The sequence below is a fragment of the Sabethes cyaneus genome, chromosome 2 (assembly GCF_943734655.1).
Source record: "Sabethes cyaneus chromosome 2, idSabCyanKW18_F2, whole genome shotgun sequence".
NCBI classification, from domain to species: domain Eukaryota; kingdom Metazoa; phylum Arthropoda; class Insecta; order Diptera; family Culicidae; genus Sabethes; species Sabethes cyaneus.
In genome coordinates this window covers 199,930,918-199,943,205 of record NC_071354.1, presented here as the reverse complement: position 1 = coordinate 199,943,205, position 12,288 = coordinate 199,930,918, and the positions used below count along the sequence as shown (strand labels likewise).

Here is a 12,288-nt window from a genome sequence, read left to right as displayed (position 1 = left end):
AGGGCTGCTTCGCTTGATGTCTCATTCTGTAGTGCCTGATTAATGTTGACGGATATGTTGTATAGACTCCGGGAGCTGGTATACTGTGGGCAGTTGCAGATGATGTGTTCCACTGAGCAAGGTACATGGCATATATCGCATATCTTATGGAATCCACTTCTGTTCCCGTAATCGTGAGATAGTCTGGTATGGCCGGTACGAAGTCTCGACAGCACACGCTGGTCCTCCCACTTCGGTGAGTCAGTCCATGATTGCGTTGTTTGCTTAACTTTTCGGATAAACGGTCCTCTGCTGCCGAACCATTCTGTAGACCACTTAGTCCGTATTAATAGGTCGACCCAGGCTTTGATATCTTTCGCTGGGATTTTTCTCGTGTAGAATTCAGAGTTTCTGCCGGTGTCTGCAAGCTGATCGGCTGTTTCGTTACCTGGAATCCCGCAGTGTCCGGGTACCCAGATAAATGTGGTATTAGGGCGTACGTTATTTTGAGTGGCTTGAATCCAAGGATGGGCAGAAGAGGCCGACTGGATGGCGGAGATTACACTAGCGGAGTCGGAAAAAATGGCTAACGGTTTGGATGCGGGCTCAGAGGCGGCAATGAATATTGCAGCTGCTTCTGCCGAAAAGATACTGCATATGTCCGGTAGACGGTACTGAAGATTGCTGGTATTCTCATGGATGCCAATGCCAACTGTTCCGTCCGCTTTGGAGCCGTCAGTATAGCGGCATGTGTGGTCAGAATATTTGTCTGCAATAAGGGCTGTGACGGTACTTCGGAGTGCGACGGAATTAGAGCCTGCGCTGAAATTTCTTTTGATAGTGTTATCAATGTTGATTTGTGGGGCTTGCCAGTCTCTGGGACCAATCCATTAAAGCGCGGCAACGTCAGGGAGCTCATGGTTGACTAGTTCTCTTAGAACATGGTTTGCTTCATTCAGAATATAGACTCCTTCACTGTCTCCAGTGGTCTTTTCGAGAAAGTTGATGGCTCTTTTGCATAACGTTGAAACGTTGAATGGAAGCGTACCTAGTTCGATGTGGACTGAAATTTCTGGTGTGGAAGGCATCAGATTAGATAGGATTCTACGGGAGCGGTTGTATGTTGGATATCATGTTATCGGTTGCGCTGCATGTCAGTTCAATACCGTAGAGAAGTTTGGAATCAACTATTGCTTTCGCTACTTGGAGCCGTGTAGGTCTACTGTTAGTACTGTGGCGGCCGGAGAGCAATTTTAGCAAGCGTAGTCTGGTTCCGCAGTTGGCTTTGACATCAGCAAAGTGTTGGTTGAAGGATAGGTGGCGGTCAATTAGAACCCCGAGAACTCGTAGTGTGTTCCGAAAGGGTATTGCAGTGTCATTGATATAGACTGGTCTAGATGTGGTACGGTGGTTCTCGTTGCATGCATGTAAAATTGCACATTTCTCAGCCGACAATTCAAAGCCGAGGAGAGTTGCCCATTTGACAACAGCTCGCACAGCAGCTTGTGTGGTTCTACGCAGCGATGGCAATTTGTTGCCGACGGTGACAAGCAGGATGTCGTCAGCGTACACGAATATGTGTATGTTTTTTGGGAGTTGCCGGAAAACACTGTTCATTATTACCAGAAAAATAGTGACAGATATGACCGAACCTTGTGGAACACCGGTTTCTTCCGTCTTCGTATCTGACTTGTGATTGCCAATTATAACTTGGAACGTTCGATTGGTTAGGAAGTTTTTAATAAAGTGCAGAATATGACCGGACAGACCCCATTCTCCCAGTTGACGTATTGCCTCGGGAGCCCAGGCACTGTTGTATGCTTTGGCTATGTCAAGCGAGACGATGTCGATATGTTTGTTATTTGTTTTTGCTTCATTAAGGACTTGGCCAAGGGATGCAAAATATGTCCCTGTGCCGTACCCTGGCCTAAAGGCATGTTGGCGGCAATCTAGTAGGTCATGATTGTTCAGGAAATGCACCAATCGTCTGTTCACCATTCTTTCCATGATCTTGCTGATACAGCACGTTAGGGAGATCGGTCTGTATCCGGTAGGATCCGTGCAACCAGGACCGTTTTTTGGAATTGCTACCACCAAGCTATGTCTCCAAGTTTGGGGAAAGCTATCCGAGGACCATTCTTTATTAATAAGGTTTAGCATCATGAGTCTGCCTTTAAGTGGCAGATGTTTTAGGACAGGATAACCTATATCATCAGCTCCGGCAGATTTGCCTTTTCCTTTAGAGAGGGCGAAAACCAGCTCCTCATTAGAGAAGGGTATGTTAATATAATTGTTTTCGGTGTCAGTTGGAATAGCGATGTTGTGCAGGGAGCAGCCGGATGCAAGATTTTTTTGGATAAAATGTTGACTATATTTGGATAGGGATGAGAGTTCCGAAAAATAAGATGCTAAAACATTTGCAATAATGGATGGATCTCGAGTTTGTGAACCTTGGTAATTAATAGAGATTCCAGAGTGTCTCCTTTTACCATTTAGGGCGTTAACTTTGTTCCAAAGTTCCGTAGGGGTTTGGTGTTCGTCGATGCTATTTAGGAAATTTTCCCATGATTTGCGCTTTGCCTCTCTAATCACTTGACGGCACTCATTCCTATGGTTTCGATAATTAGACATGGCCTGTTCTTTATCAGGATGATCCGCGGCTAGCCGTTTTGCTGCCCGGAGTGCTTTTCGTCTTGCTTTGACTGCTAGTTTTATCGCCGGTGACCACCAATGTAATGCTTTTCGACCAGGTTGAGGACTGGTTTTTGGAATCGCGGAGTCAGCTGCTTTATTTAACATTTTCATGAAATCGTCAATGTTTTTTGGTTCGGAGCTGCGTATTTCTGCGTAGATGACGTCTTCGAAAGATGCCCAATCTGCCTGATCGTAGAGCCATCGCGGTCTTCGTGACACGTTTGGAGGTTCATCGTTGGTGGTAATTAGTATGGGTTTGTGGTCGCTTCCCATGGGATCTTCTTCGATTTTCCATTGTAGTCTATTGATAATAACGTTACTTATAAGCGACACATCGATGGCTGTTTCTAGGTTTCCCCGAACGAAAGTGGTTGACCCGTCATTCAAGAGGGCCAAACCGTGACTCTCCGCTATCTCCATTATAATTGATCCCCTCGTGTTAGCTTTTCGGCTTCCCCAAGCAGGGTGATGTCCGTTTATATCCCCTAGGCATAGATATGGTTCACTGATTTGGTTGAACACTGATTGAAGTTTCCGACGCAGGTTCGGGCATTTTTGGCATGGTAAATACATAGATATCACTGATAGAGGGAAAGGTGCAGAGATTCTTGCCGCTACGATGGGCAGATCTGTTTCAAGCGGGATCGGCTCGTATGTGATCGAAGATAAGATGCCTAGAGCTACTGTGTGGTATATATTTGTATTCCGTTTGCAGATCCAGTTGTATTTGCCACCTAGAGTGCGGTTTATGTTATCCGAGTTAGAAAGGTGGGTCTCTTGTATGGCAATGATGGTTGGTGAGTTGGTTTGTGTGAGAATTTCGAGATCGTGAAGATTACGGAAGTAGCCGTTTATGTTCCATTGTAGAGCAAATGGAGTTGAATGTGCACTAGCTGTGACTGAAGGAACGGAGTTTGTTTCAGTGTCGTCAAATAAGGTTCCATCTATTGTCCCAATGGTGTTAATGTTGGTGTTATCCTGATTTACTGTATCAAATTCCTTCCCCAGGGTATGGGTTGTAACACCCTTTTCCGTCCTGGTGGAGTATCCCTCGGAGTCCATTTGTAGTGGCACGTCCATTTCTGTCGATTTTTCCTGAGTAGGGGTACAGGTAAATATACCTTTGTGCGTCCCTGGAGATGTTCCAAAGTGTCGCAGGTTGTCCGTCAGTTCCGGTGGGGGTGTAACGTCCGCACTGACGGGGCCACGACTACTTCGGGTTTTGTCTTCTACTCTAGTCCCATAGTGAGTGAGATCAGCTTGCTGGCGTTGGAGTGGTAACGTGCTTTGTTGTAGTAGGCGATTCGTGTCATTTAGCATGGTGGTTGCTGTTTCATTGTTATCGCTAACTGCCTCTCCAACCGGGGTTGGCCCACCGGGCAGTTGGTCATACGGTCTAGGCTTTTTATTCAGAGTGAGTACACAGGTAAGAGAAGGGAGCGTTTGGGAAATACGGTTCTTTGGTTGATTTGGATCCCCAACAGCGTCAGGATCATCGCAGAGCGGGACTTCCGGCGCCTGAGGGGTTGGAATGGAATTGTGGATGAGTGATATTTGATGGTTTTGCGCAGTTTCGTTGTCGAGGGTAGTATCGATGTAACTATGAACGGGAGTATTTTGTTTATTTGGGAACATTTTAATCGGAGATAGTAACATCATCTATGTCCATACCGGGTAGAGTAGTATAGACACGCCCTTGCGACGGTTCAGGGTTATTACCTCGGTTTCTGGTATTGTGAGTGGTCTGGTTGTTACTTTCTGGCCTATTTCGTCCTCTGGTATTTTGAGTGGGTGGAGTTACGAAGCTGTGTTCCAAATTTGCCGCTTTAGGTATATTACTTTGTGTTCGGGTAGGGAGTCGTCGGACCTCGTTGCTTTCATCGCCCGATTTATTTTCGCTTCGCTTAGCTTTTTTGGGTTGCTGTTGGCTATGGGTATCAGCGGTTAGAGTAATACTATTATTTGTGGACAATTCAGCTTTAATAGCCGCCAATTCCTTAAACGTTGCATGGTAAGCCTCTCTGTATTTGTTTAGTTCTTTTCGAATGGCATCTATTTCCTGGCTGTAATTATTAGTTTTTGTATTGATTATATGTGTTCTCATTTTCAGATTCTCCTCTTTGAGTTTCTTGATTTCTTCTAGCTGCTGGTTCTTCTTATTTACTTCTTCGCGAAGCGCTTTGATTTGGCGGTCTTTGTCGCCGTCAACCTGTGGGCGAATACTTTGAGCTTGACTGGAATATGTGGTACATCGCTTGGAATTGTTTATTTCAGCTCGTGCTTCCCCGTATGTCAAACTTTGGTCAGTTTTAAGCTTTATTACTGCTACTTCCTCCTGGTATACCGGACATTCCCGGTCAGTAGGGCCGTGATTCCCGTTACAGTTCAGACAGAATTTCGGGTTAGTACATGGTTGGTCGTGGGCGGTGGAGCAATTTAGGCAGATCGGGGTTTGATTACAGTTTTTTCGAGAGTGTCCGTATTTCGCGCAACCATAACAGAGCAAAGGCGAAGGGTAGTATGTACGAACAGGGAGCCGGATGAGTCCGTAATAAATAAATGCAGGTATCTTGTGTTCACGGAAAGTTAGGACTAGAAGCGGGGTGTTTTTGATAGTTTCACCCGATTTCTTGGTGATCCTACGTACGGCAACTACGTTTTGGTTGACGAGGTTTTCCAGAATTGTGTCTGTGTTAAAATCGATGGTGTCCGCATCGTAGACGATACCTTGCGAAAAACTGAGTGATGGGTGTAAGACGACTTCGGCTGGGGTGCCATCGATTAGCTGTTTGATCGCGAGAAGCTTGTCGCATGCGCTTTTTGAAGTGGTTCTCAGAACGTAACGATTTCCGCGGGCTTCTTTAGTAGCTGAGACCAATTTTCGAGCCTTGCCATCAAGCGCCAGGTCGACAGTTTTTTCGATGAGAAAGGGATTCAAGGGAAGTTTAGCTTCAGGAGTGGTGGGGGTGGGAGGTATACTCGAGTCTGAACTATCATTGACATCGGAATGACTTACCGCTCTCAAAAGAAGTGTCACGGTATTAATTTGGTCGCCACTAGAGTCCATCCAACAAGGAAGCGTTCTTTTGCCGATATATGTTCCCCCATCGGGGGGTGGACCTTCGGTCCCCATTCGAGCGAATCAAACACTGCACTGCACTTTTCGGCTGATCGTATTCGCACTAGTATATATAAAGATGGTGAGGGTAGTGGTAAATATAATATCCACTACCAGTGGTGAGATGTGATCTGCACTACGAAATTTATTAACCGATTGAAATCTGTGTTCACACTGCTATTGTTTGATTATACACCACTGTGTATTGATGGTTTTTGCGGGGGTAATAATTCTGCGACGCACGGCGGTTGATAATTTATCTAATAGAGAACTATGATCGTAAGATACACTAAGTATCGACAGTAACGTGATTATGCCGTAGGTACCGCTTTGAATGTTAAAGTACGGAGCAGAGTTAAAGAAATGCGTCTACTACGTACCGTGTATCAACGCGAACTGTTCTTTTTCCTTTTCATTTTCGTTTAGCTTTCTATTTCACTTTCATTCGCGTTATTTGTTTCCATTTCTCTTTTCTCTTTAACATGTATCTATACTTTTTTTTCGATTTTCAATTACTCCTGTACTCTCCATTTTTGTCGCCTTTTTTGTATGTTATAGCATATTTGTCTATTTTTGGGGGAGTGAGGAAGTGTCTGGTGCGAAGAATGATAAACTGAATGGATGTTCAATTGCAGGTGGGGCTCTTACCCACGCTTTTTCGGTTGGCAGCCGAATGTTTTAGTAACTAAACTACTGCCTCACCTTTGTATTAGGTAGTCTAATATAGACATTCTCCCAGTGCTATCACTCCACGCACCACACACTCGCATCGACGACGATAATTATTTTTTGTAAGATTGCTCTTTATTTCTACCGCCGAGAAGATAGACTGTTATCTACTCGGTCGGTCTGATAGAAACAGGCAATATGTTACCGGTCGTCGATACGTCGATAAAATAGTTATAACATATTAAAGTTGTATATCAGCAAAGTATTTATTTGGCGAAAGGAACGGAAAATAGGTTTAATTATAATAATAATATGTTTAGAAGTAGTTTGAAAATACCCTGCCGTACCCTAGATTAAAATTCCGTTCGGTAGTTCGGTTGACTATAATAGACGGGGGAAGAGGTATAATTTGTGTCTGAAAATACGTCCTTCTGCTAGTGTTGCTGGAATTTGAAATACGTCGTGCACCTATAAGGGGCTGTAGAGTTCCTTTTTATCCCGTCTACTGTACTTCAAAGATTCATCAATCTCTGCGAATCACAGGGACTGGGGGGAAAAGTTGGGTTAGAATCCGGTTATAATTAGCTTCCATCATAGCTTAGTTCAATCCGCGGATTTTCCAGCTTGTCTTTTCCCTTCATGTCTAGTCCCACTCTATTTTGATACTACAAACAACTTGATTTTATTGCTTTCTTCTACCATTCCCTCCGTCTATTCAATAGACTACTGTTATAAATTTTTTTTTGTTTTTTTTCGTTGTCTATACCTTCTTTCTGGTACCTTTCTAATTTTTCCTTCTCGTTTGTTCTTCTTATTTGCACTTCTCTCTTTTTTCTACCTTATTTTCTTATTTGTATCTTCCGTTCCCAGTTTATGTCAATTTTTTCCATTTATTGTTCGCTATTTTCCTTTTTTGTCTGCTGTTTTTGTCATTTCTCTCATCTCTCTAATTGCATTTTACAAATCTCTTTTAAATTTTAAATCCATATGTTCGTGTTGTACTGATGGTATCCTTCCTTTTCTAGGTCACCCAACGCGGAACTGCGTCGCCGGAAACGTCTCGAGCGTCAGACAGCCATGGAGGAGAAGATCCGCGAAATTAAACGGAAACAGAAGGAGGTGGAAAACAAGGCGTCTCCGAAAAAACGCAGGTCATTATTCCTTACCATCGCGGCCGCAGGTGTCTGCATCGGTGTGCTGTGTGTCTATCTGTACACCAGAAACATGTAATCACACCGAGCACACAGACTGCAGGTTATTGTGCGTATTTCAACAGTTTCTTTTGCGCTATCATTATCGCCGCTACCGCTGGTTTCTGAGCTTTCAGGAAATTTCAAGCGTAGTCTTACCCTATCGGTTGCTCAATTGTTCTCCCAATGCGAGAGAACAAGTGAGCAACTTACTTAGGTTATAGTGTGGAAGTTCAGAACCAGGTTAGCAAACTATAGTTTCGTCAACGATTAGAAACAGCAAGTATATACAACGGTGTTTTTAATCTCTTATCAATCATTAACTAAGATATAATGAACGAATAACCGTGTAGACAAAGTGGTTGATGTTTAGAAGCGAAATGCGCGATAGCAAGATTCTATCATTTTAGAAGTAGCGCAAGCAGGCAGTTCAGAAAACGCTTACTATACCAGTGTATTCTGTTAGTTTTTGAATTTCTATTCATTCCAAGAAGACGACTTGCAGTGAACCAGAACACAATAATAGTGTAGAGGAGAATAGATCCATTCTACAGCATCATACATCCATCGTCGACAACGTTCCATCAATCTTACACACTCATTAATCATTCGAAAAACAAACAAACAAACAAAAAAACAAGGGACTGATTGGAACGCAGGACAACCTGGAACACACGTGTATAGACAGGTGTCCCTCATAGTGAAACGTTTGGGCTTTAGCTTTAGGCTTAGAATCAATTCATGCTTCACTTTAACACGCTCTTGTAACTACCTATATAAACTATTCGGTTACCTATTTACGCGGAACACGCCTACACTTAAAGGCAGTGTTTTCGGAACATATTTGGTTGCTGCGGCACCACGCATAGAGAATATTTTGCAAATTTATCAAGCTAGAATATAGATATTATTTATGTGCATTTGGAAATTTTCGAAACCTTTGGTTCAAGTATTCCGCTAGGTGCGGACTTTTAAACTACTGTATTTATATTGATTGCAACTCTGATTTTTATGCCGTTTTAGAAATATTAATTTCTATACTCGCGTGTGGCTTTTCCAATCTTAAGCATATTTTGCGGGCGGCTTAAACTTTTGCGCGAGAAACAAACGTATTGATAGTGATTCGACTGAGATAGGAAAGCGAGAGAGAGAGAGATACAGATAAATATGATAGGCTACGCGTTTTGAGGCAGTAAAGTATCTGATTTAGCAAAGTGAAGCCATCCAATTACGACGTATCTGAAAAGAAGTAACCTTTGGAAAGATGTGTGATTACCGAACCTATGTTTAACAGCAACGTCTCTTTCCAGTACCACAACTGTAACAACTATCATAGTGTGGAACAGAATGAGTTATCCGGCACAAGACAGGGAAGAGAGCTCTGCACTTTATTTTGTTGAACAATTGTTAACGTTTAAATTACGGTTCAGGTAGGCTTATTAGAAGTGATCGAAATGCAGCAAACAACAAAACTATGCGGGAAAAGAAGAGCCAGAAGTTGTATATCGAGTTACGAGAATATCGTCCATGTTTTAGAGATAGAGATTTACATTTTTCTACCAATGGAATATTTGATTATTTTTTAAAATAAAAATGTGTGGATAACAAAACACAGCACTGTGAAAAAATATTAATATTTTACTATTATTATTTTTTCTATCGAAGATCGAGGGCAGTTTATCGTATTAGATCGTTTTTCGAAACACGAACGAAATATTCAGTGAACATACAGATACAGAGTAGGGAAACTAAGAGAAATAGAATAACTTCAATGCTGAACTATATATTAACAAACACACTGTATAGATGACTGTTTTAGAGAAATTAAAAAAATGAAAGATAAAGATGCAATTGGTAAAACAAAATTACATCGTTTGTTTTATTTTAGCCTGTTTTTATGTTCTGTATCGTTTCGTTTCTTTATAGCAAAGGAAATCAAAATCAAAGAGCATAGTTTAAAAACAATGCAGAAGAAAAGGTAGGACCATTTTGTCATTTCTTACATAGTAGTAGCTGGCTAATAATGTATCGCTATTTGGTCTCTTCCCTGTCGGTGCGAGCGTGTAGCCGAACGAGTGTCAGCCTTACTTTTGAATACTCGGTATCGTAGTATTTTCGATCAAATTCGTTTTCAATAAGTTAGTTGTGCTTTTAACTGTGCAGGTACGGTGCATTCAAGAATAAGGCAGTATGTATGATAGATGAATAATACTAATGAAAGCGCTGAAGTGAAAACTAAATAATGAAATGGATGGAAATTTTTAAATTCCCACAACATGTAAAATAGTCAAAAAACGATATCGAATACGGTGTAGTCTCTGGCCTTAATACATATGCTGTTTAAAAAAAATTAATATAAATTAGAGTTCTCGTGGTCGATCTGTTCCCACGCGGCCATCTGCTGCATTGTTAAAAGAATCCGTTTATGCGGCAAATCTTTAAAATATTAAAAGTGCCATTGCATTCTTTAGCGAAGGAATTTCAGACCTTGCCGAAGAAAGTGACTGGATGATAACCGTAAACATGGTGACTATGTGGGTGTAGCCTTAAAGGTGATTGCCATAATAGAACCCGTAATGTACGATAGCCATAATGTGCGTTTGCCAACACTTGTGTTCTCTGTAAATTACTGTAAACGACTTATACAGTCAATCCACAATCATGGGTTACACACAATTGTGGGTCAGCTACTAATTTTCGTTTAAATATTACCTAATAATTGATCAAATTCTTAGTGCTACTTAAAAGTAACAATTTCATCAGTCAATTAGTATGATATTCACGCTATAATCTGCAGATAAAGATTAAATGACCCATAATTGTGTGTGACCCATGATGTTTCCGGGCAGGCCTGTAACTGATATAACAACTGTTAAACCATTCTGCCGTCGTAGTGCTAGGTCGCAATGTTCCTGGTATCGTGAAGACTGGTTCCTTTGGCCGTAGTCAAGCTATTTCTGCCTACTTCTATTTGTGCTAAAGTTTCAGATCAAGCGAGGGCGAAATCTTCTTTAGTTCTACTGTTCCGTTACGAAATAAGATCGTAAGTAAAAGACGAGCAAAATTAAGATCTGTCGGAATGCGGATTGAGATTGCTAATCAGTACCTCATCCGCAATAAAACTTTTCAAATCTACCCGCTAATTTACTATCAGAACGTGCGTGGACTTGTAACCAAAATCGATTTTTGCTGTCGCCGTAGTTCAATACAATCGTTTTAACGTAAAGCTGCCACGCCGGATTCATTCTTAACAGTTTTCCGGAATGATGCATTTGAGCAAGAATGGGTCGAAGTCATCGTGGCCAAGCGTGTTTTGACCATCGCATCGATGTAATCTATTAACCTTCTAGTTACAAGGACAACAAGGAGTATTAACGAAAATCGTATTTCCATCGAGTTGTGAGTTTCGTGCATATTTCGGGGACACTGTCGTGTCTCTTTGAGACGTGGTGAGGGTTGTCTGTATTTCGACTAATTCTGCAATATTTCTGGCATCGCATGGAAGCAGCCTTTGACCGCTGTTCTTTTTACTTTAAACAAACTGCCAGCTTTCTTTCCGATCATGTCAATTTTTAAGGATAATCCGAACGGACTCTGACTGTATTGGACGGATTTGCCTGGTAGACAGATTTCAAGATTACTATCGTCACTATCTCCAAATGCATCGACACCTTCTTTCACAGAATATATATTAGTTTATTATCATACTTGGCGGGACAATTGCTAGCACGTGTCTGTCACATTCGTAAGCTCGGTTTTCGTTCTGGATAGTGCTCTTACTCCAGAACTTAACAGTTTCTCTGGCTGGTAATGGAAATCTCCAAGGAGTTTCGAGTCTCTTACTATCTTTGGCTCCTACGTTATTCTCTGGTACGTTGGGGCGAATGACCATTCAGCGATTCAACCTCACCCCCTCCCCTCCGAAATCCCTGGTATGTTCACTATCTTGTCCTCAGCGTAGCCTTCCATGGCGTGATCCCCGAAACCAATCGCCATACGAGGAACCCTGTCGCTCGCTTTACTTGGAGACGCTGAAAAAGAGACCAGACGTGCCAATGTTCAAGCTGTGTTTGTTGGTAGAATTCGCTATGACGGCGTCGCAGTGGAGACACCTACATTAGTTTCGAGTATGGGTGAAGCAGAATAGCGATTTGTTAAAGAGTGCAAAAGACAGAAACATGTCGGAAATAATTTTCACGCATTCAGCTACGGGCAGTTCTGTAAGTGGAAAAGAGGTCGTGCGGTGCCGTCATTGCGAATGTTAATGGAGGATATTGACAATCCTGCCGTCCTGAGACATAAATTTGTACACCCCTGAAAAAAAAATTCGAGCTAGAAATTTTTCACTTGCAATCACGAACTGTACATTATAGACTCTAAGATCCCATTCGATTCATGGCAGTGCGGTTCAATGAAGTATGTTCTTATTTTCGTCGTCGTCAGCATAAATCCGGGGTGGCACGTGCTGTTTCAAATCGATTGGGCCAATCATTGTCAATATCCCAGGTGTATCAGAAGTCGCACGACGCTTTCGACCTTGTCGAGCCATTTCGCACGTTGGGCCCCTGCGTTTCTTGTGCTGTGCGGCTGTTGAAGAGAACCGTTTTTATCGCATTGTCTTCCGGCATCCTTGCGCTG

General features: G+C 42.3%; 1 protein-coding gene across 2 annotated transcripts in view; it reads left to right on the top strand.

Annotated features, from left to right (window-relative positions):
- Positions 1 to 12,288, top strand: part of LOC128738498 (tyrosine-protein phosphatase non-receptor type 61F) — a 29,261-nt gene that overhangs the window by 14,923 nt on the left and 2,050 nt on the right. The window contains exon 7 of one of the 2 annotated variants that reach the window (XM_053833688.1): positions 7,486 to 7,611. In XM_053833688.1, the coding sequence (XP_053689663.1) occupies positions 7,486 to 7,611 (126 nt within the window). Of the gene's footprint in view, positions 1 to 7,485; positions 9,495 to 12,288 lie in introns of those variants that run through there. The other variant, XM_053833687.1, reaches the window with a different exon arrangement.